The following is a 24,330-nucleotide window of genomic DNA, read 5'->3' as shown; positions in this document are numbered from 1 at the left end:
ATAAACCAGTGTGTAGCAGCTTTTAATCCCAGTATAAACCAGTCTGTAACAGCTTTTAATCCCAGTAAAAACCAGTCTGTAGCAGCTTTAAATCTCAGTATAAACCAGTCTGTAGCAGCTTTTAATCCCAGTATAAACCAGTGTGTAACAGCTTTTAATCCTAGTATAAACCAGTCTGTAGCAGCTTTTAATCCCAGTATAAACCAGTCTGTAGCAGCTTTTAATCCCAGTATAAACCAGTCTGTAACAGCTTTTAATCCCAGTATAAACCAGTCTGTAGCAGCTTTTAATCCCAGTATAAACCAGTCTGTAGCAGCTTTTAATCCCAGTATAAACCAGTGTGTAGCAGCTTTTAATCCCAGTATAAACCAGTCTGTAGCAGCTTTTAATCCCAGTATAAACCAGTCTGTAGCAGCTTTTAATCCCAGTATAAACCAGTCTGTAGCAGCTTTTATTCCCAGTATAAACCAGTGTGTAGCAGCTTTTAATCCCAGTATAAACCAGTCTGTAGCAGCTTTTAATCCCAGTATAAACCAGTCTGTAACAGCTTTTAATCCCAGTATAAACCAGTCTGTAGCAGCTTTTAATCCCAGTATAAATCAGTCTGTAGCAGCTTTTAATCCCAGTATAAACCAGTGTGTAACAGCTTTTGATCCCAGTATAAACCAGTCTGTAGCAGTTTTTAATCCCAGTATAAACCAGTCTGTAGCAGCTTTTAATCCCAGTATAAACCAGTCTGTAACAGCTTTTAATCCCAGTATAAACCAGTCTGTAACAGCTTTTAATCCCAGTATAAACCAGTCTGTAGCAGCTTTTAATCCCAGTATAAACCAGTTTGTAGCAGCTTTTAATCCCAGTATAAACCAGTCTGTAGCAGCTTTTAATCTCAGTATAAACCAGTCTGTAACAGCTTTTAATCCCAGTTTAAACCAGTCTGTAACAGCTTTTAATCCCAGTATAAACCAGTCTGTAACAGCTTTTAATCCCAGTATAAACCAGTCTGTAACAGCTTTTGATCCCAGTATAAACCAGTCTGTAACAGCTTTTTATCCCAGTATAAACCAGTCTGTAGCAGCTTTTAATCCCAGTATAAATCAGTCTGTAGCAGCTTTTAATCCCAGTATAAACCAGTGTGTAACAGCTTTTGATCCCAGTATAAACCAGTCTGTAGCAGCTTTTAATCCCAGTATAAACCAGTGTGTAGCAGCTTTTAATCCCAGTATAAACCAGTCTGTAGCAGCTTTTAATCCCAGTATAAACCAGTCTGTAGCAGCTTTTAATCCCAGTATAAACCAGTTTGTAGCAGCTTTTAATCCCAGTATAAACCAGTTTGTAGCAGCTTTTAATCCCAGTATAAACCAGTCTGTAACAGCTTTTAATCCCAGTATAAACCATTCTGTAACAGCTTTTAATCCCAGTATAAGCCAGTCTGTAACAGCTTTTGATCCCAGTATAAACCAGTCTGTAACAGCTTTTAATCCCAGTATAAACCAGTCTGTAGCAGCTTTTAATCCCAGTATAAATCAGTCTGTAGCAGCTTTTAATCCCAGTATAAACCAGTCGTGTAACAGCTTTTAATCCCAGTATAAACCAGTCTGTAGCAGCTTTTAATCCCGGTATAAACCAGTCTGTAGCAGCTTTTAATCCCAGTATAAACCAGTCTGTAGCAGCTTTTACTCCCAGTATAAACCAGTGTGTAACAGCTTTTAATCCCAGTATAAACCAGTCTGTAGCAGCTTTTAATCCCAGTATAAACCAGTTTGTAACAGCTTTTAATCCCAGTATAAACCAGTCTGTAGCAGCTTTTAATCCCAGTATAAACCAGTCTGTAGCAGCTTTTAATCCCAGTATAAACCAGTCTGTAGCAGCTTTTAATCCCAGTATAAACCAGTGTGTAGCAGTTTTTAATCCCAGTATAAACCAGTCTGTAGCAGCTTTTAATCCCAGTATAAACCAGTCTGTAGCAGCTTTTAATCCCAGTATAAACCAGTCTGTAGCAGCTTTTAATCCCAGTATAAACCAGTCTGTAGCAGCTTTTAATCCCAGTATAAACCAGTCTGTAACAGCTTTTAATCCCAGTATAAACCAGTTTGTAGCATCTTTTAATCCCAGTATAAACCAGTCTGTAGCAGCTTTTAATCCCAGTATAAACCAGTCTGTAGCATCTTTTAATCCCAGTATAAACCAGTCTGTAGCAGCTTTTACTCCCAGTATAAACCAGTGTGTAACAGCTTTTAATCCCAGTATAAACCAGTCTGTAGCAGCTTTTAATCCCAGTATAAACCAGTGTGTAACAGCTTTTAATCCCAGTATAAACCAGTCTTTAGCAGCTTTTAATCCCAGTATAAACCAGTTTGTAACAGCTTTTAATCCCAGTATAAACCAGTCTGTAGCAGCTTTTAATCCCAGTATAAACCAGTCTGTAGCAGCTTTTAATCCCAGTATAAACCAGTCTGTAGCAGCTTTTAATCCCAGTATAAACCAGTGTGTAGCAGTTTTTAATCCCAGTATAAACCAGTCTGTAGCAGCTTTTAATCCCAGTATAAACCAGTCTGTAGCAGCTTTTAATCCCAGTATAAACCAGTCTGTAGCAGCTTTTAATCCCAGTATAAACCAGTCTGTAGCTGCTTTTAATCCCAGTATAAACCAGTGTGTAACAGCTTTTGATCCCAGTATAAACCAGTCTGTAGCAGCTTTTAATCCCAGTATAAACCAGTCTGTAGCAGCTTTTAATCCCAGTATAAACCAGTCTGTAGCAGCTTTTAATCCCAGTATAAACCAGCCTGTAACAGCTTTTAATCCCAGTATAAACCAGTCTGTAACAGCTTTTAATCCCAGTATAAACCAGTGTGTAGCAGCTTTTAATCCCAGTATAAACCAGTGTGTAACAGCTTTTAATCCCAGTATAAACCAGTCTGTAGCAGCTTTTAATCCCAGTATAAACCAGTCTGTAACAGCTTTTAATCCCAGTTTAAACCAGTCTGTAGCAGCTTTTAATCCCAGTATAAACCAGTCTGTAGCAGCTTTTAATCCCAGTATAAACCAGTCTGTAGCAGCTTTTAATCCCAGTATAAACCAGTCTGTAACAGCTTTTAATCCCAGTATAAACCAGTCTGTAGCAGCTTTTAATCCCAGTATTAACCAGTCTGTAGCAGCTTTTAATCCCATAAACCAGTCTGTAACAGCTTTTAATCCCAGTATAAACCAGTCTGTAACAGCTTTTAATCCCAGTATAAACCAGTCTGTAACAGCTTTTAATCCCAGTATAAACCAGTCTGTAGCAGCTTTTAATCCCAGTATAAACCAGTCTGTAGCAGCTTTTAATCCCAGTATTAACCAGTCTGTAGCAGCTTTTAATCCCAGTATAAACCAGTCTGTAACAGCTTTTAATCCCAGTATAAACCAGTCTGTAACAACTTTTAATCCCAGTATAAACCAGTCTGTAGCAGCTTTTAATCCCAGTATAAACTAGTCTGTAGCAGCTTTTAATCCCAGTATAAACCAGTCTGTAACAGCTTTTAATCCCAGTATAAACCAGTCTGTAGCAGCTTTTAATCCCAGTATAAACCAGGCTGTAACAGCTTTTAATCCCAGTATAAAGCAGTTTGTAGCAGCTTTAATTCCCAGTATAAACCAGTCTGTAGCAGCTTTTAATCCCAGTATAAACCAGTCTGTAGCAGCTTTTAATCCCAGTATAAACCAGTCTGTAGCAGCTTTTAATCCCAGTATAAACCAGTCTGTAGCAGCTTTTAATCCCAGTATAAACCAGTGTGTAGCAACTTTTAATCCCAGTATAAACCAGTCTGTAGCAGCTTTTAATCCCAGTATAAACCAGTCTGTAGCAGCTTTTAATCCCAGTATAAACCAGTCTGTAACAGCTTTTAATCCCAGTATAAACCAGTCTGTAACAGCTTTTAATCCCAGTATAAACCAGTCTGTAGCAGCTTTTAATCCCAGAATAAACCAGTCTGCAGCAGCTTTTAATCCCAGTATAAACCAGCCTGTAGCAGCTTTTAATCCCAGTATAAACCAGTCTGTAACAGCTTTTAATCCCAGTATAAACCAGTCTGTAACAGCTTTTAATCCCAGTATAAACCAGTCTGTAGCAGCTTTTAATCCCAGAATAAACCAGTCTGCAGCAGTTTTTAATCCCAGTATAAACCAGCCTGTAGCAGCTTTTAATCCCAGTATAAACCAGCCTGTAGCAGCTTTTAATCCCAGTATAAACCAGTCTGTAACAGCTTTTAATCCCAGTATAAACCAGTCTGTAGCAGCTTTTAATCCCAGTATAAACCAGTCTGTAACAGCTTTTAATCCCAGTATAAAGCAGTTTGTAGCAGCTTTAATTCCCAGTATAAACCAGCCTGTAGCAGCTTTTAATCCCAGTATAAACCAGTCTGTAGCAGCTTTTAATCCCAGTATAAACCAGTCTGTAGCAGCTTTTAATCCCAGTATAAACCAGTCTGTAACAGCTTTTAATCCCAGTATAAACCAGTGTGTAGCAGCTTTTAATCCCAGTATAAACCAGTCTGTAGCAGCTTTTAATCCCAGTATAAACCAGTCTGTAGCATCTTTTAATCCCAGTATAAACCAGTCTGTAGCAGCTTTTAATCCCAGTATAAACCAGTCTGTAGCAGCTTTTAATCCCAGTATAAACCAGTCTGTAGCATCTTTTAATCCCAGTATAAATCAGTCTGTAGCAGCTTTTAATCCCAGTATAAACCAGTCTGTAGCAGCTTTTAATCCCAGTATAAACCAGTGTGTAACAGCTTTTAATCCCAGTATAAACCAGTCTGTAGCAGCTTTTAATCCAAGTATAAACCAGTCTGTAGCAGCTTTTAATCCCAGTATAAACCAGTCTGTAGCAGCTTTAAATCCCAGTATAAACCAGTCTGTAGCAGCTTTTAATCCCAGTATAAACCAGTGTGTAGCAGTTTTTAATCCCAGTATAAACCAGTCTGTAACAGCTTTTAATCCCAGTATTAACCAGTCTGTAGCAGCTTTTAATCCCAGTATAAACCAGTCTGTAGCAGCTTTTAATCCCAGTATAAACCAGTTTGTAGCAGCTTTTAATCCCAGTATACACCAGTCTGTAGCAGCTTTTAATCCCAGTATAAACCAGTCTGTAACAGCTTTTAATCCCAGTATAAACCATTCTGTAACAGCTTTTAATCCCAGTATAAACCAGTCTGTAACAGCTTTTGATCCCAGTATAAACCAGTCTGTAACAGCTTTTAATCCCAGTATAAACCAGTCTGTAGCAGCTTTTAATCCCAGTATAAATCAGTCTGTAGCAGCTTTTAATCCCAGTATAAACCAGTGTGTAACAGCTTTTGATCCCAGTATAAACCAGTCTGTAGCAGCTTTTAATCCCGGTATAAACCAGTCTGTAGCAGCTTTTAATCCCAGTATAAACCAGTCTGTAGCAGCTTTTACTCCCAGTATAAACCAGTGTGTAACAGCTTTTAATCCCAGTATAAACCAGTCTGTAGTAGCTTTTAATCCCAGTATAAACCAGTTTGTAACAGCTTTTAATCCCAGTATAAACCAGTCTGTAGCAGCTTTTAATCCCAGTATAAACCAGTCTGTAGCAGCTTTTAATCCCAGTATAAACCAGTCTGTAGCAGCTTTTAATCCCAGTATAAACCAGTGTGTAGCAGTTTTTAATCCCAGTATAAACCAGTCTGTAGCAGCTTTTAATCCCAGTATAAACCAGTCTGTAGCAGCTTTTAATCCCAGTATAAACCAGTCTGTAACAGCTTTTAATCCCAGTATAAACCAGTCTGTAGCAGCTTTTAATTCCAGTATAAACCAGTCTGTAGCAGCTTTTAATCCCAGTATAAACCAGTCTGTAACAGCTTTTAATCCCAGTATAAACCAGTTTGTAGCATCTTTTAATCCCAGTATAAACCAGTCTGTAGCAGCTTTTAATCCCAGTATAAACCAGTCTGTAGCATCTTTTAATCCCAGTATAAACCAGTCTGTAGCAGCTTTTACTCCCAGTATAAACCAGTGTGTAACAGCTTTTAATCCCAGTATAAACCAGTCTGTAGCAGCTTTTAATCCCAGTATAAACCAGTGTGTAACAGCTTTTAATCCCAGTATAAACCAGTCTTTAGCAGCTTTTAATCCCAGTATAAACCAGTTTGTAACACCTTTTAATCCCAGTATAAACCAGTCTGTAGCAGCTTTTAATCCCAGTATAAACCAGTCTGTAGCAGCTTTTAATCCCAGTATAAACCAGTCTGTAGCAGCTTTTAATCCCAGTATAAACCAGTGTGTAGCAGTTTTTAATCCCAGTATAAACCAGTCTGTAGCAGCTTTTAATCCCAGTATAAACCAGTCTGTAGCAGCTTTTAATCCCAGTATAAACCAGTCTGTAGCAGCTTTTAATCCCAGTATAAACCAGTCTGTAGCAGCTTTTAATCCCAGTATAAACCAGTGTGTAACAGCTTTTGATCCCAGTATAAACCAGTCTGTAGCAGCTTTTAATCCCAGTATAAACCAGTCTGTAGCAGCTTTTAATCCCAGTATAAACCAGTCTGTAGCAGCTTTTAATCCCAGTATAAACCAGTCTGTAACAGCTTTTAATCCCAGTATAAACCAGTCTGTAACAGCTTTTAATCCCAGTATAAACCAGTGTGTAACAGCTTTTAATCCCAGTATAAACCAGTGTGTAACAGCTTTTAATCCCAGTATAAACCAGTCTGTAGCAGCTTTTAATCCCAGTATAAACCAGTCTGTAACAGCTTTTAATCCCAGTTTAAACCAGTCTGTAGCAGCTTTTAATCCCAGTATAAACCAGTCTGTAGCAGCTTTTAATCCCAGTATAAACCAGTCTGTAGCAGCTTTTAATCCCAGTATAAACCAGTCTGTAACAGCTTTTAATCCCAGTATAAACCAGTCTGTAGCAGCTTTTAATCCCAGTATTAACCAGTCTGTAGCAGCTTTTAATCCCATAAACCAGTCTGTAACAGCTTTTAATCCCAGTATAAACCAGTCTGTAACAGCTTTTAATCCCAGTATAAACCAGTCTGTAACAGCTTTTAATCCCAGTATTAACCAGTCTGTAGCAGCTTTTAATCCCAGTATAAACCAGTCTGTAGCAGCTTTTAATCCCAGTATTAACTAGTCTGTAGCAGCTTTTAATCCCAGTATAAACCAGTCTGTAACAGCTTTTAATCCCAGTATAAACCAGTCTGTAACAACTTTTAATCCCAGTATAAACCAGTCTGTAGCAGCTTTTAATCCCAGTATAAACTAGTCTGTAGCAGCTTTTAATCCCAGTATAAACCAGTCTGTAACAGCTTTTAATCCCAGTATAAACCAGTCTGTAGCAGCTTTTAATCCCAGTATAAACCAGGCTGTAACAGCTTTTAATCCCAGTATAAAGCAGTTTGTAGCAGCTTTAATTCCCAGTATAAACCAGCCTGTAGCAGCTTTTAATCCCAGTATAAACCAGTCTGTAGCAGCTTTTAATCCCAGTATAAACCAGTCTGTAGCAGCTTTTAATCCCAGTATAAACCAGTCTGTAACAGCTTTTAATCCCAGTATAAACCAGTGTGTAGCAGCTTTTAATCCCAGTATAAACCAGTCTGTAGCAGCTTTTAATCCCAGTATAAACCAGTCTGTAGCAGCTTTTAATCCCAGTATAAACCAGTCTGTAACAGCTTTTAATCCCAGTATAAACCAGTCTGTAACAGGTTTTAATCCCAGTATAAACCAGTCTGTAGCAGCTTTTAATCCCAGAATAAACCAGTCTGCAGCAGCTTTTAATCCCAGTATAAACCAGCCTGTAGCAGCTTTTAATCCCAGTATAAACCAGTCTGTAACAGCTTTTAATCCCAGTATAAACCAGTCTGTAACAGCTTTTAATCCCAGTATAAACCAGTCTGTAGCAGCTTTTAATCCCAGAATAAACCAGTCTGCAGCAGTTTTTAATCCCAGTATAAACCAGCCTGTAGCAGCTTTTAATCCCAGTATAAACCAGCCTGTAGCAGCTTTTAATCCCAGTATAAACCAGTCTGTAACAGCTTTTAATCCCAGTATAAACCAGTCTGTAGCAGCTTTTAATCCCAGTATAAACCAGTCTGTAACAGCTTTTAATCCCAGTATAAAGCAGTTTGTAGCAGCTTTAATTCCCAGTATAAACCAGCCTGTAGCAGCTTTTAATCCCAGTATAAACCAGTCTGTAGCAGCTTTTAATCCCAGTATAAACCAGTCTGTAGCAGCTTTTAATCCCAGTATAAACCAGTCTGTAACAGCTTTTAATCCCAGTATAAACCAGTGTGTAGCAGCTTTTAATCCCAGTATAAACCAGTCTGTAGCAGCTTTTAATCCCAGTATAAACCAGTCTGTAGCATCTTTTAATCCCAGTATAAACCAGTCTGTAGCAGCTTTTAATCCCAGTATAAACCAGTCTGTAGCAGCTTTTAATCCCAGTATAAATCAGTCTGTAGCAGCTTTTAATCCCAGTATAAACCAGTCTGTAGCAGCTTTTAATCCCAGTATAAACCAGTGTGTAACAGCTTTTAATCCCAGTATAAACCAGTCTGTAGCAGCTTTTAATCCAAGTATAAACCAGTCTGTAGCAGCTTTTAATCCCAGTATAAACCAGTGTGTAGCAGCTTTAAATCCCAGTATAAACCAGTCTGTAGCAGCTTTTAATCCCAGTATAAACCAGTGTGTAGCAGTTTTTAATCCCAGTATAAACCAGTCTGTAACAGCTTTTAATCCCAGTATTAACCAGTCTGTAGAAGCTTTTAATCCCAGTATAAACCAGTCTGTAGCAGCTTTTAATCCCAGTATTAACCAGTCTGTAGCAGCTTTTAATCCCAGTATAAACCAGTCTGTAACAGCTTTTAATCCCAGTATAAACCAGTCTGTAACAACTTTTAATCCCAGTATAAACCAGTCTGTAGCAGCTTTTATTCCCAGTATAAACTAGTCTGTAGCAGCTTTTAATCCCAGTATAAACCAGTCTGTAACAGCTTTTAATCCCAGTATAAACCAGTCTGTAGCAGCTTTTAATCCCAGTATAAACCAGGCTGTAACAGCTTTTAATCCCAGTATAAAGCAGTTTGTAGCAGCTTTAATTCCCAGTATAAACCAGCCTGTAGCAGCTTTTAATCCCAGTATAAACAAGTCTGTAGCAGCTTTTAATCCCAGTATAAACCAGTCTGTAGCAGCTTTTAATCCCAGTATAAACCAGTCTGTAACAGCTTTTAATCCCAGTATAAACCAGTCTGTAGCAGCTTTTAATCCCAGTATAAACCAGTCTGTAGCAGCTTTTAATCCCAGTATAAACCAGTCTGTAACAGCTTTTAATCCCAGTATAAACCAGTCTGTAACAGCTTTTAATCCCAGTATAAACCAGTCTGTAGCAGCTTTTAATCCCAGAATAAACCAGTCTGCAGCAGCTTTTAATCCCAGTATAAACCAGCCTGTAGCAGCTTTTAATCCCAGTATAAACCAGTCTGTAACAGCTTTTAATCCCAGTATAAACCAGTCTGTAACAGCTTTTAATCCCAGTATAAACCAGTCTGTAGCAGTTTTTAATCCCAGAATAAACCAGTCTGCAGCAGTTTTTAATCCCAGTATAAACCAGCCTGTAGCAGCTTTTAATCCCAGTATAAACCAGCCTGTAGCAGCTTTTAATCCCAGTATAAACCAGTCTGTAACAGCTTTTAATCCCAGTATAAACCACTCTGTAGCAGCTTTTAATCCCAGTATAAACCAGTCTGTAACAGCTTTTAATCCCAGTATAAAGCAGTTTGTAGCAGCTTTAATTCCCAGTATAAACCAGCCTGTAGCAGCTTTTAATCCCAGTATAAACCAGTCTGTAGCAGCTTTTAATGCCAGTATAAACCAGTCTGTAACAGCTTTTAATCCCAGTATAAACCAGTGTGTAGCAGCTTTTAATCCCAGTATAAACCAGTCTGTAGCAGCTTTTAATCCCAGTATAAACCAGTCTGTAGCATCTTTTAATCCCAGTATAAACCAGTCTGTAACAGCTTTTAATCCCAGTATAAACCAGTCTGTAACAGCTTTTAATCCCAGTATAAACCAGTCTGTAGCAGCTTTTAATCCCAGAATAAACCAGTCTGCAGCAGTTTTTAATCCCAGTATAAACCAGCCTGTAGCAGCTTTTAATCCCAGTATAAACCAGCCTGTAGCAGCTTTTAATCCCAGTATAAACCAGTCTGTAACAGCTTTTAATCCCAGTATAAACCAGTCTGTAGCAGCTTTTAATCCCAGTATAAACCAGTCTGTAACAGCTTTTAATCCCAGTATAAAGCAGTTTGTAGCAGCTTTAATTCCCAGTATAAACCAGCCTGTAGCAGCTTTTAATCCCAGTATAAACCAGTCTGTAGCAGCTTTTAATGCCAGTATAAACCAGTCTGTAACAGCTTTTAATCCCAGTATAAACCAGTGTGTAGCAGCTTTTAATCCCAGTATAAACCAGTCTGTAGCAGCTTTTAATCCCAGTATAAACCAGTCTGTAGCATCTTTTAATCCCAGTATAAACCAGTCTGTAGCAGCTTTTAATCCCAGTATAAACCAGTCTGTAGCAGCTTTTAATCCCAGTATAAACCAGTCTGTAGCATCTTTTAATCCCAGTATAAACCAGTCTGTAGCAGCTTTTAATCCCAGTATAAACCAGTGTGTAACAGCTTTTAATCCCAGTATAAACCAGTCTGTAGCAGCTTTTAATCCAAGTATAAACCAGTCTGTAGCAGCTTTTAATCCCAGTATAAACCAGTCTGTAGCAGCTTTTAATCCCAGTATAAACCAGTCTGTAGCAGCTTTTAATCCCAGTATAAACCAGCTTGTAGCAGCTTTTAATCCCAGTATAAACCAGTCTGTAGCAGCTTTAAATCCCAGTATAAACCAGTCTGTAGCAGCTTTTAATCCCAGTATAAACCAGTGTGTAGCAGTTTTTAATCCCAGTATAAACCAGTCTGTAACAGCTTTTAATCCCAGTAAAAACCAGTCTGTAGCAGCTTTAAATCCCAGTATAAACCAGTCTGTAGCAGCTTTTAATCCCAGTATAAACCAGTGTGTAACAGCTTTTAATCCTAGTATAAACCAGTCTGTAGCAGCTTTTAATCCCAGTATAAACCAGTCTGTAGCAGCTTTTAATCCCAGTATAAACCAGTCTGTAACAGCTTTTAATCCCAGTATAAACCAGTCTGTAGCAGCTTTTAATCCCAGTATAAACCAGTCTGTAGCAGCTTTTAATCCCAGTATAAACCAGTCTGTAGCAGCTTTTAATCCCAGTATAAACCAGTCTGTAGCAGCTTTTAATCCCAGTATAAACCAGTCTGTAGCAGCTTTTATTCCCAGTATAAACCAGTGTGTAGCAGCTTTTAATCCCAGTATAAACCAGTCTGTAGCAGCTTTTAATCCCAGTATAAACCAGTCTGTAACAGCTTTTAATCCCAGTATAAACCAGTCTGTAGCAGCTTTTAATCCCAGTATAAATCAGTCTGTAGCAGCTTTTAATCCCAGTATAAACCAGTGTGTAACAGCTTTTGATCCCAGTATAAACCAGTCTGTAGCAGCTTTTAATCCCAGTATAAACCAGTCTGTAGCAGCTTTTAATCCCAGTATAAACCAGTCTGTAACAGGTTTTAATCCCAGTATAAACCAGTCTGTAACAGCTTTTAATCCCAGTATAAACCAGTCTGTAGCAGCTTTTAATCCCAGTATAAACCAGTTTGTAGCAGCTTTTAATCCCAGTATAAACCAGTCTGTAGCAGCTTTTAATCCCAGTATAAACCAGTCTGTAACAGCTTTTAATCCCAGTATAAACCAGTCTGTAACAGCTTTTAATCCCAGTATAAACCAGTCTGTAACAGCTTTTAATCCCAGTATAAACCAGTCTGTAACAGCTTTTGATCCCAGTATAAACCAGTCTGTAACAGCTTTTAATCCCAGTATAAACCAGTCTGTAGCAGCTTTTAATCCCAGTATAAATCAGTCTGTAGCAGCTTTTAATCCCAGTATAAACCAGTGTGTAATAGCTTTTAATCCCAGTATAAACCAGTCTGTAGCAGCTTTTAATCCCAGTATAAACCAGTCTGTAGCAGCTTTTAATCCCAGTATAAACCAGTCTGTAGCAGCTTTTAATCCCAGTATAAACCAGTCTGTAGCAGCTTTTAATCCCAGTATAAACCAGTTTGTAGCAGCTTTTAATCCCAGTATAAACCAGTCTGTAGCAGCTTTTAATCCCAGTATAAACCAGTCTGTAACAGCTTTTAATCCCAGTATAAACTATTCTGTAACAGCTTTTAATCCCAGTATAAACCAGTCTGTAGCAGCTTTTAATCCCAGTATAAATCAGTCTGTAGCAGCTTTTAATCCCAGTATAAACCAGTGTGTAACAGCTTTTGATCCCAGTATAAACCAGTCTGTAGCAGCTTTTAATCCCGGTATAAACCAGTCTGTAGCAGCTTTTAATCCCAGTATAAACCAGTCTGTAGCAGCTTTTACTCCCAGTATAAACCAGTGTGTAACAGCTTTTAATCCCAGTATAAACCAGTCTGTAGCAGCTTTTAATCCCAGTATAAACCAGTTTGTAACAGCTTTTAATCCCAGTATAAACCAGTCTGTAGCAGCTTTTAATCCCAGTATAAACCAGTCTGTAGCAGCTTTTAATCCCAGTATAAACCAGTCTGTAGCAGCTTTTAATCCCAGTATAAACCAGTGTGTAGCAGTTTTTAATCCCAGTATAAACCAGTCTGTAGCAGCTTTTAATCCCAGTATAAACCAGTCTGTAGCAGCTTTTAATCCCAGTATAAACCAGTCTGTAACAGCTTTTAATCCCAGTATAAACCAGTCTGTAGCAGCTTTTAATCCCAGTATAAACCAGTCTGTAACAGCTTTTAATCCCAGTATAAACCAGTTTGTAGCATCTTTTAATCCCAGTATAAACCAGTCTGTAGCAGCTTTTAATCCCAGTATAAACCAGTCTGTAGCATCTTTTAATCCCAGTATAAACCAGTCTGTAGCAGCTTTTACCCCCAGTATAAACCAGTGTGTAACAGCTTTTAATCCCAGTATAAACCAGTCTGTAGCAGCTTTTAATCCCAGTATAAACCAGTGTGTAACAGCTTTTAATCCCAGTATAAACCAGTCTGTAGCAGCTTTTAATCCCAGTATAAACCAGTTTGTAACAGCTTTTAATCCCAGTATAAACCAGTCTGTAGCAGCTTTTAATCCCAGTATAAACCAGTCTGTAGCAGCTTTTAATCCCAGTATAAACCAGTGTGTAGCAGTTTTTAATCCCAGTATAAACCAGTCTGTAGCAGCTTTTAATCCCAGTATAAACCAGTCTGTAGCAGCTTTTAATCCCAGTATAAACCAGTCTGTAGCAGCTTTTAATCCCAGTATAAACCAGTGTGTAACAGCTTTTGATCCCAGTATAAACCAGTCTGTAGCAGCTTTTAATCCCAGTATAAACCAGTCTGTAGCAGCTTTTAATCCCAGTATAAACCAGTCTGTAGCAGCTTTTAATCCCAGTATAAACCAGTCTGTAACAGCTTTTAATCCCAGTATAAACCAGTCTGTAACAGCTTTTAATCCCAGTATAAACCAGTGTGTAACAGCTTTTAATCCCAGTATAAACCAGTGTGTAACAGCTTTTAATCCCAGTATAAACCAGTCTGTAGCAGCTTTTGATCCCAGTATAAACCAGTGTGTAACAGCTTTTGATCCCAGTATAAACCAGTCTGTAGCAGCTTTTAATCCCAGTATAAACCAGTCTGTAGCAGCTTTTAATCCCAGTATAAACCAGTCTGTAACAGCTTTTAATCCCAGTATAAACCAGTCTGTAACAGCTTTTAATCCCAGTATAAACCAGTGTGTAACAGCTTTTAATCCCAGTATAAACCAGTGTGTAACAGCTTTTAATCCCAGTATAAACCAGTCTGTAGCAGCTTTTAATCCCAGTATAAACCAGTCTGTAACAGCTTTTAATCCCAGTTTAAACCAGTCTGTAGCAGCTTTTAATCCCAGTATAAACCAGTCTGTAGCAGCTTTTAATCCCAGTATAAACCAGTCTGTAGCAGCTTTTAATCCCAGTATAAACCAGTCTGTAACAGCTTTTAATCCCAGTATAAACCAGTCTGTAGCAGCTTTTAATCCCAGTATTAACCAGTCTGTAGCAGCTTTTAATCCCAGTATAAACCAGTCTGTAACAGCTTTTAATCCCAGTATAAACCAGTCTGTAACAGCTTTTAATCCCAGTATAAACCAGTCTGTAACAGCTTTTAATCCCAGTATTAACCAGTCTGTAGCAGCTTTTAATCCCAGTATAAACCAGTCTGTAGCAGCTTTTAATCCCAGTATTAACCAGTGTGTAGCAGCTTTTAATCCCAGTATTAACCAGTCTGTAGCAGCTTTTAATCCCAGTATAAACCAGTCTGTAACAGCTTTTCATCCCAGTATAAACCAGTCTGTAACAGCTTTTAATCCCAGTATAAACCAGTCTGTAACAGCTTTTAATCCCAGTATCAACCAGTCTGTAGCAGCTTTTAATCCCAGTATAAACCAGTCTGTAACAGCTTTTAATCCCAGTATAAACCAGTGTGTAGCAGCTTTTAATCCCAGTATAAACCAGTCTGTAGCAGCTTTTAATCCCAGTATAAACCAGTCTGTAGCAGCTTTTAATCCCAGTATAAACCAGTCTGTAACAGCTTTTAAACCCAGTATAAACCAGTCTGTAACAGCTTTTAATCCCAGTATAAACCAGTCTGTAGCAGCTTTTAATCCCAGAATAAACCAGTCTGCAGCAGCTTTTAATCCCAGTATAAACCAGCCTGTAGCAGCTTTTAATCCCAGTATAAACCAGTCTGTAACAGCTTTTAATCCCAGTATAAACCAGTCTGTAACAGCTTTTAATCCCAGTATAAACCAGTCTGTAGCAGCTTTTAATCCCAGAATAAACCAGTCTGCAGCAGTTTTTAATCCCAGTATAAACCAGCCTGTAGCAGCTTTTAATCCCAGTATAAACCAGCCTGTAGCAGCTTTTAATCCCAGTATAAACCAGTCTGTAACAGCTTTTAATCCCAGTATAAACCAGTCTGTAACAGTTTTTAATCCCAGTATAAACCAGTCTGTAACAGCTTTTAATCCCAGTATAAACCAGTGTGTAGCAGCTTTTAACCCCAGTATAAACCAGTCTGTAGCAGCTTTAATCGCAGTATAAACCAGTCTGTAGCAGCTTTTAATCCCAGTATAAACCAGTCTGTAGCAGCTTTTAATCCCAGTATAAACCAGTGTGTAGCAGCTTTTAACCCCAGTATAAACCAGTCTGTAGCAGCTTTTAATCCCAGTATAAACCAGTGTGTAGCAGCTTTTAACCCCAGTATAAACCAGTCTGTAACAGCTTTTAATCCCAGTATAAACCAGTGTGTAGCAGCTTTTAACCCCAGTATAAACCAGTCTGTAACAGCTTTTAATCCCAGTATAAACCAGTGTGTAGCAGCTTTTAACCCCAGTATAAACCAGTCTGTAGCAGCTTTAATCCCAGTATAAACCAGTCTGTAACAGCTTTTAATCCCAGTATAAACCAGTCTGTAGCAGCTTTAATCCCAGTATAAACCAGTGTGTAGCAGCTGTCAGACTGGGAGGTAAAATGATGTAAAATGAATGTATGAATAGATGTAGCAGCATAAAGGTCGACCAGAAGAAGAAAGCAGAATTTATTTCTAACAGAACTTTGTAGAAATAACACACAGATGACCAGCTGGCGTGTCATCAGCTAACCACGTTGGTAAAGGTCCCTGTTTCAAATTTCTACTGACAGTGAACGCATCATGATGTGAAGTCATGGTGGAGGATGAGGAAGCTGTGTCTTTCTACTCTGAAGACTGGCGTTGTGAAAAGACCGTTTTATTTTATTTGAGTATATGAGTAGATAATTACTAAAACATGCTCCCCTCAAGCACAGAAAAGCTTCTGCTGCTTCTCTAGCCTTCCAGGAGTTATCATCTTTTAATCAAAATGCCTGTTTATCATGATGTGCCCTTCATGAATCACAGCTATCTAATGTGAATTTTATACCAAATTCTTACTTCTCCTTCCATGAGCCTGTTTTTGATGCTTCTCATTCAGAAATCATTTCCCTCTTTCTTTCTCTCCAGTTTACATACTTTGAGGTTGGTAACCTGAACACAGAGACGTACCCGTCTTCTGCAAACCTGCCGGCGTTTGTGAGAGAAAATTATGGCTTTGATGGTGACTACAGTATCTCCAACATGGACCGCATCATCATCAGCTACCAGGCGGGGAGCGGGGTGGTGGAGACGGTGTACGTCACCGAGCACGATGATGCCGCCTTCGGCAGGTTTCGACCCGACCGGACTCACAAGGTCAGCTCTGAGCTGGTCCGAGCTCTGCAGAACCCTCAGCTGGACATCAGCAGCTTCCTCATTCAGATGGGTTACTATGGAAACGCAGAGGTTTTTGAGGATGCAGCGGAGATGTATGACTCAGACCCTGCCACACAGCTAATATGTAGCATGATGCAAAATGATCACCTGGGATTCTTCTCAGAGGCCTTCAGCCAACATCTGGGCATGAACTTTGACCCCTTCGGCTCTGACCAGCATGCACAGCACGGCTTTAACACAAACTCACACAGTAGTGGGCCGGTGGTCAGCTACGGGAACGTGAAACGGAAAAACAAGAAGCCTAAAGCCGTTAAGAAACCACGAGCCCCGCGGGAATTTTACTGGGATTACAGCTGGAGGCCGTACAAAGGTAAACATCCACTTATTTACGCTTCACAGATAGTTCATATTAATCTGTAAAAATATATGTTCATGAGCTGAGTTCCACATGTTTTTTTATTAGCACAAGATGTGATGATGGGGTTTAAATTAACTTAATGACACAATGCAGATAAACCAGTAAAAGTAAAAAAATTATAGCATTTGTTCTTTTGGAAAGAAGAATTGTGTTTATTATAAATAATCCAGAGGACACGATGTTCTGAGAACAACATAAATCACAGGGAGGATCCCACATCGTGTTTTTATGGTGGTTAGAGTCCAAAATCCAAAGTTTTCTTCCAGGTCAGAGTCAGCACGGTGAGAGCTGCAAAATCCATGAAGAATCAGACAAAAATGTCAAAAACAGAATGTAACTGACTGGTAGTTATACGTGAAGGTGGCAGCAGTTCAGATTTAAACTCTTGTCGACCTTTTCATGTCTTTCTATCTCCAGCTTATGATGAGGAGGAGGACAAGAAGAGGCGTGGAGGTGGAGGATTCAGCTTTCTGAAGCTCCTCCTTGGTGCTGGAGCTCTGTACGTGGCAGCCAAATGCATCAGCTGGTGGTTCAGGAATCTCTGGAACCAGGACTGGAACCAGGACTGGAACCAAACCATCCTGCATCTGATGCCACGGAGGACTCCGAGTTATCCACGTACACACATCATGCTGGATTATGTGTACTAGACGCCATGCTGAAATCAGCGGATTCTGCTCGGAGATGAAGATCCTACAATGAACTTTTCATACTGGAAGAAAAAAAAGAATTATGATTTTAATCTAGATTTTTATTTTTATATTTTAACTGAACTGAATGGAATCATTTTAACGTCTAACAGTGGCTGCTGACTTGTTTTCTGACTGAAACTTTAGTTATAAAATATTCTGATATTAGATCAATTTCAATGATAACAAAAGCAGTAAAGTCGATGTGTCTGGTGTAATTCAAGGCCACAATGTCACATAAGTCACATGTTCTACAGTTTTACAGACTCAAAGTCCAGAATAAAAGCAGGACATTTAATACATGCACTAAAGTTGCTTCTTTGTCCCCCACAAAGAAGCACCTATACCAGTGTCTCTAAGTCAGGACTGTACTGGTCCCTGTACTGGTCCCTGTACTGTACCGGTCTCTGTACTGTACTGGTACTTGTACTGTACCGGTCCCAAAATAATTACATTTTATGAGACATTCATGAAAACATAAATCTGCATTCATCTTCCTAAAAGAGCCTGGAAAGAACGACTCCTGCAGCCATGAACTCGTCCATCTCTCATGATGTCCTCATGTGCTTCCCTGTCTGTAGAAAGCTTCATGTTCCCTCTAAATAAAGACGTCTTCAGTTCGTCTGCACATGCACTAAGCCTGCCACGGAGAACGTTGGCTCCTGTGGTTCATTCAGCACTTAACTGTAACACTGTTATTCTATAATGAAATGTAATAAATTTAACCTGGTTTCTATCATTTATATTGTTGTCAGACAGTTTAAAGTCTGGGAATTTCAGGTCGGTGTCCAGTATAAACCATTATGTCGCTCCCTGTTCAGACCAAGTAACGGAGGAACTGAAACATGTTCAAACATAAATAGAAATGCAGAAGATGAGGTCATTCTAATTTTATTCTTCAACACAGTCTCAATCCTCTTTGACAAGTGTTTTTTCTTTCTTCAGGGAGAGTTTTCCAGGATCCTTGAAGGACTTTCCAAAGTTCTTTGTATGTTTCTGCATTTTGTTCTGTTCTCTGTCCAGATGATCCCACACTGCTTCAGTAATGTAATCCATCAGACCCGTCGAGGCTCGGGTTCTGGGGAGGATCCGCCCCTCCATCAGATCCGTCGAGGCTCGGGTTCTGAGGAGGATCCGCCCCTACATCAGACCCGTCGAGGCTCGGGTTCTGGGGAGGATCCGCCCCTCCATCAGACCCGTCGAGGCTCGGGTTCTGGGGAGGATCCGCCCCTCCATCAGACCCGTTGAGGCCCGGGTTCTGGGGAGGATCCGCCCCTCCATCAGACCCACTGAGGCCCGGGTTCTGATCTGGGTTGGAAAATCGGCCACTTATTTCTAGTTAGACTAGGAAAACCATAAATAATGTTGGCTTTCTCATTTCCAGCCAACAAACCTCCAGGCTGCCCTCCAGGACCAAGTCTGCTGTCTGCGCGGCCTTCGGGCCACCCTCCAGGACCAAGTCTGCTGTCTGCGCGGCCTTCGGGCCACCCTCCAGGACCATGTCTGCTGTCTGCGCGGCCTTCGTGCCACCCTCCAGGACCAAGTCTGCTGTCTGTACAGCCTTCGGGCCACCCTCCAGGACCAAGTCTGCTGTCTGTACGGCCTTCGGGCCGCCCTCCAGGACCAAGTCTGCTGTCTGCTCGGCCTTAGGGCCGCCCTCCAGGACCACGTCTGCACGGCCTTCGGGCCGCCCTCCAGGACCACGTCTGCTGTCTGCGCGGCCTTCGGGCCGCCCTCCAGGACCAAGTCTGCTGTCTGTACAGCCTTCGGGCCACCCTCCAGGACCAAGTCTGCTGTCTGCTCGGCCTTAGGGCCGCCCTCCAGGACCACGTCTGCTGTCTGCGCGGCCTTAGGGCCGCCCTCCAGGACCACGTCTGCTGTCTGCGCGGCCTTAGGGCCGCCCTCCAGGACCAAGTCTGCTGTCTGCTCGGCCTTAGGGCCGCCCTCCAGGACCACGTCTGCTGTCTGCTTGGCCTTTGGGCCGCCCTCCAGGACCAAGTCTGCTGTCTGCGCGGCCTTTGGGCCGCCCTCCAGGACCAAGTCTGCTGTCTGCGTGGCCTTCGGGCCGCCTTCCTGAACTGTCACCTGAACCATTTGCTTGTGCCAATGAGAATGCAAATGTTCCTGGGACATTCACATTAAGGTTGACCAGATTATAGGGAACAGAAACTTCCACGTGACTCCCTGAACATCCCTTTAACCACCTCTGATTTTCTAAGACTCGCACAGACGTTCAGACCGACACATTCAACACTTCTGAGACTGAAGGAAGCTGCTGAGATGGAGCCAGAAGGAGAGATTTATGTCAACCTGGAAGAGCTGAGACGCACTCTGGACAGGACTGAGAAGACCGGTAGGTCCATAAAAAAACGGTGAAAACTGTTGTCCAGCGTCATGGCAGCAGAAGGGTGGTCTGGCTGCCGCGTTGTGCTGAAATGTGAATAATTAGAACAATAATTAAATGCAGCCTTTCGCTACATCTTTGTGACTGATAAACTTTCCAAACACGTTTACAGACCTGACGTTATTAAAAATGACTGAACATAAAAAAATATGAAGAACTGAGAGCAAACCTGCAGCTTTGGTTTTCTTTCAAGTTTCATGTTAATGTAAAAATTGAGTCATCATGTGGAAATTAAACCACAACAGGACACGTTCAGCCCGACCCTTAAATCAGCCTGATCAGTAACTGACTTCAAGACTTCGTTGTGTTTTTTTTTTTACTTTTTAAAACATGTTTGACACAAAAACAGGATTTTTTTTTTTTTATCTTCTGGGATGCCAAACGTTAACGTTTTAATATTTCACCACAGCTGACGTGCTTGCTGGCTGCAGATTGATTATAGAAATACTTTATTAATCCCTTCAGAGAGCCCTCAGGGAAATTTGGGTTAACTTAAAATTAATAGAATTAAAATTAAAAATTAAAAATAATAGATTAAAAGATGGACATCATTAAAATTTTTATTTAGATACAAACGTTTGAATTAGAGCGGTCGTCTCAGCTGTATTTGTTCATATGCTGGAAAAGAATTGATCAAATTTAGTTGAAATATGTTGGTTTTTCCCTCCTTGCTCTCATTCTGATTAAAATGCTGTTTAAATAAAGTTGAGAAGAGTTTTATGCTTTTATTTATGTGTTTCGTGACACTTTTATCATCGCAGTCAACACATTGAGGAGTTTCATATTTAGTTTTACATCTTTACAGGATGATTTTTTTGGTGAAACCGCGTCAGTAAAGTCACATGACAGCTGTTTAACTGCACCTGCAGGATCCAAACCGGTGTGGTCGGACTCTGTGGCTGAGGAGGAAACTGAAACCTGGTCCCCGTTTAAAGTGGCCGCGGTTTGTCTGGGACTGCTGTGTTTGGTCCTGCTGACCTCCGTCGTGGGCGTCGCTGTGACCTGTGAGTACTCAAACGATGAGCTGTGCAGCCTACCCAGCATGCCCACATCACACACATAAAGTGGAAAACATCACAGTCGTGGATAAAATCAAGCAGGTCCTGGATTATAAATCACTTTCTTTAATTTAGTGTTCTTTAGTACTTTTTTAGTTCACATGCTGCATAGAGGCCAAAGCAGCAACTATTAAAAACACTAAACTCACTATTCATAGTGCAGAAGTGTGGACTCCCTTTAACACATAAAGTTTGGTATCTTCTGTTTTTACACTCAAACCTGCTGAAACTTCAGGACCTGGTTAACAGTCACAGTACAGACCATGTTTAAAGCCAGAGGAACTTACTACCACACCATACACACTCGGTGGTGATGGGGAAGACCGAATTTAAAATGTATTGGTGGGGCTGGACTGGGAGAAAAAGTCCCCCTTATATGAAGAGGGGTTCCTAAACTTTTGCATGCAACAGCCCACCTGTAGAGACATGTTTCCTTCAGCAGGACCCACCAAATGTTTTATGCAGTAAAATAATCAGTGTTATTATGTAAATAGAAAGACAAGCATGAACTCTCACTGCACACGGAGTTGTAGACAAACACTAGATTTAAGCAAGTATTTAAAAATCGTTTAAAACCAGATAAACACACGGATTTAGTCACAAAGGTTCCTCATCAGCTTCAACCTGATAGATGGTAATGGTCTGTGTTTATATAGCGCTTTACATTATACGTCACATTCACCCATTCACACACACATTCACACACACATTCACACACACGTTCACACACTGCTGCCTTGCAAGGTGCTAACCACGACCCATCAGGAGCAAGTAGGGGTTCGGTGTCTTGCTCAGGGACACCTCGACATGAGCTCGACAAGCTGAGGATCGAACCGGCAACCCAAGATGACCACTCTACCCACTGAGCCACGCCGCCCCTAATAATTAAATGTTCCTCACTGGCACAGTTCTGTAACTGTTTCCACAGCTGGACAAGGACAGATGTGGACAGATGTGGACAGATGTGGACAGTATATCTGTACAAACCAGTACAGCCAAGCCAGTGTTAGAATATCCACACGGCACATTAAGTTATACCAGGAGATTCAGCATCAGATTCCTGTCAGTCCAAGGTTGGATTATTCTGTGGTGTTTCTGCTGATGAGATTTATCAGAACCGTAACACACCACAGAAATATTTACAATAGAAGGAGGAACTTTTTACTGCAGGTAGCACCAGGGTCGCCTCCGCAGGTAAACATTAACATCTCAGCTAGTAATCAACATTTTATCCTCAGATAAGAATCCACCTGTTTTACCTCTCCTTCCTTTCTCTGCACAAACACAGACGTCAACGTCAAATAAGATCAATGTGTTGAAGCAGCTAACCGTTAATAAACAGATAAAAACACACAAATTAAATAAAAGATGTTTAAAATAAATTAAAATAAAATTACAAGCATGGATAGTTCTTTAAGGAGATATTGTCGAGTATAATTATTAATATAATTGTTGTTGTTGAAGTTGTTTAATATTAATATGATATTATTGCCTGGTGTTTATTATTAAGTGACATTGGTATGTTTATGTCTATGATAAGATTCAAACAACTTTATTTATCCATTCAGTTTAACAGCGATGATTATTATTACTTATTGGTATAAAGGACTGGAGGTTTCTTCCCACTCCCTTCAAACGAGGTTTTTTTTCATTGCCTTATGTTCAAATAAAATATCAAGTAAAATAAAAATTCCAATCGACTCCTATTTCCTGTGTTCTGGTCACTCAGATGACCAAGACTTCATTCAGTGGTCCAAAGACCTGGCCAATCACACCGCAGAGAGAGACCAGCTCCTGGCCAGAAACCGGAACCTGACGGAGGAGCGGGACCAGTTAGAGACCAGTTTAAGGGGAGCAGAACTGGAGCTGAACAGAATGAAGAAGGATTCTGGTGAAGATCAGCCTCATGCAGATGAACCAAAATTTACATGTTTGACAACAGAAAATAAAGATTTCAGAGAGAAATTAGAGCTCATGTTTCTTTATGGAATGAATTCCTTCATGAGAATGAGATGGATGATGTCTCCGCAGTGACGTGTCCTGATGGGTGGAGGACGTTTGGCTGCAGCTGTTACCTGTTAGCAGCAGAGAGGAACACCTGGTACAGCAGCAAACAGCTGTGTAAGGCCCACACAGCAGAGCTGGTGAGCATCAACAGCCGGGAGGAAATGGTGAGGCTCTGTGTGAAAAACGCAGCATGCATCCATCTGCTCTAATGTGATGAAGATATTTCCCTCCATCAGGTGTTTCTCAATGAGCTGGGAGACAATCTAAAGTTCTGGATTGGTTTAAGTCAAACACCCATCAACAGTATGTGGACGTGGACCGATGGAAGACCAGCAGGAGTCATGTAGGTGTTTAACAGGTGAACGTGCAGATATGAAGATACCACTTCAACCTGTAAAACTGGACTCTCTGTGCAGGTACTGGCAGCGTGGACGACCAGTCTGGAGCACCGTGAGGACCCAGAGATGTGCAGCTTTTAACAGCTTTTATACTGGGACCTATTCTATGGAGTCATGGAGCAGCGAGGAGTGTGCTTTGTACCTGCAGTACGTCTGTGAGAAAGAAGCCGTTCCCTCCAGGACGGAAAACTAGTGACAGTTATTCACCTTTACTTCAATCTAAATACAAAAACCCCATCTCACCTCCTTAATGATGAATATTTATCCCTATGAGCTTTAGAACCAGAAGAATACACACTCACCTCCTACTTTACCAGGTTCAGCTTCTAGTACCGGGTCGTCCTCTTCATCGGGTCCGCCTTCTAGTACCGGGTTGTCCTCTTCATCGGGTCCGCCTTCTAGTACCGGGTCGTCCTCTTCATCGGGTCCGCCTTCTAGTACCGGGTCGTCCTCTTCATCGGGTCCGCCTTCTAGTACCGGGTCGTCCTCTTCATCGGGTCCGCCTTCTAGTACCGGGTAGTCCTCTTCATCGGGTCCGCCTTCTAGTACCGGGTCGTCCTCTTCATCAGGACCGCCTTCTAGTACCGGGTCATCCTCTTCGTCAGGTCCGCCTTCTAGTACCGGGTCGTCCTCTTCGTCAGGTCCGCCTTCTAGTACCGGGTCGTCCTCTTCGTCAGGACCGCCTTCTAGTACCGGGTCGTCCTCTTCATCAGGACCGCCTTCTAGTACCGGGTCCTCCTCTTCATCAGGTCCACCTTCTAGTACCGGGTCGTCCTCTTCATCAGGTCCAGCTTCTAGTACCGGGTCGTCCTCTTCATCAGGTCCAGCTTCTAGTACCGGGTCGTCCTCTTCGTCAGGTTCAGCTTCTAGTACCGGGTCGTCCTCTTCATCAGGACCGCCTTCTAGTACCGGGTCCTCCTCTTCATCAGGTCCACCTTCTAGTACCGGGTTGTCCTCTT

At 40.9% G+C, this 24,330-nt stretch overlaps 2 protein-coding genes across 3 annotated transcripts in view; both read left to right on the top strand.

Moving 5' to 3' along the window:
* The window catches only part of LOC121638498, a 28,872-nt gene extending 10,643 nt beyond the window's left edge, over nt 1-18,229 (top strand). The window contains exons 4-5 of the mRNA XM_041983336.1: nt 16,149-16,767; nt 17,233-18,229. Of these exons, the coding sequence (XP_041839270.1) occupies nt 16,149-16,767; nt 17,233-17,465 (852 nt within the window). The 3' untranslated portion in view covers nt 17,466-18,229. The remainder of the gene's footprint in view (nt 1-16,148; nt 16,768-17,232) is intronic.
* Nucleotides 18,230-19,323: 1,094 nt separating this feature from the next.
* On the top strand, nt 19,324-23,708 carry LOC121638507 (C-type lectin domain family 6 member A-like). 2 transcript variants are annotated; one of them, XM_041983353.1, is made up of 6 exons: nt 19,324-19,857; nt 20,778-20,912; nt 22,696-22,857; nt 22,998-23,110; nt 23,210-23,316; nt 23,390-23,708. In XM_041983353.1, exons 1-6 carry the CDS (start codon nt 19,785-19,787, stop codon nt 23,562-23,564), a joined length of 765 nt encoding a protein of 254 aa, XP_041839287.1. In that variant the 5' UTR covers nt 19,324-19,784; the 3' UTR covers nt 23,565-23,708. The 2 variants fall into 2 exon arrangements, with proteins under 2 accessions (XP_041839287.1, XP_041839286.1); XM_041983352.1 differs by having other exon boundaries at nt 22,998-23,137.
* Nucleotides 23,709-24,330: the final 622 nt, after the last annotated feature.

Source organism: Melanotaenia boesemani, chromosome 4 (genome assembly GCF_017639745.1).
Source record: "Melanotaenia boesemani isolate fMelBoe1 chromosome 4, fMelBoe1.pri, whole genome shotgun sequence".
Lineage (NCBI taxonomy): Eukaryota > Metazoa > Chordata > Actinopteri > Atheriniformes > Melanotaeniidae > Melanotaenia > Melanotaenia boesemani.
Note: the sequence above shows the minus strand (reverse complement) of the source record. Positions and strands in the feature narration are given on the sequence as shown.

What these genes read in the sequence shown, in the direction of transcription:
- LOC121638507 (XM_041983352.1), top strand. Translation starts at nt 19,785, where the DNA reads ATGGAGCCAGAAGGAGAGATTTATGTCAACCTGGAAGAGCTGAGACGC. An exon ending in CGTGGGCGTCGCTGTGACCT is followed by an intron (nt 20,913 to 22,695) that starts GTGAGTACTCAA and finishes CTGGTCACTCAG; the next exon opens with ATGACCAAGACTTCATTCAG. An exon ending in TCAACAGCCGGGAGGAAATG is followed by an intron (nt 23,138 to 23,209) that starts GTGAGGCTCTGT and finishes TCCCTCCATCAG; the next exon opens with GTGTTTCTCAATGAGCTGGG.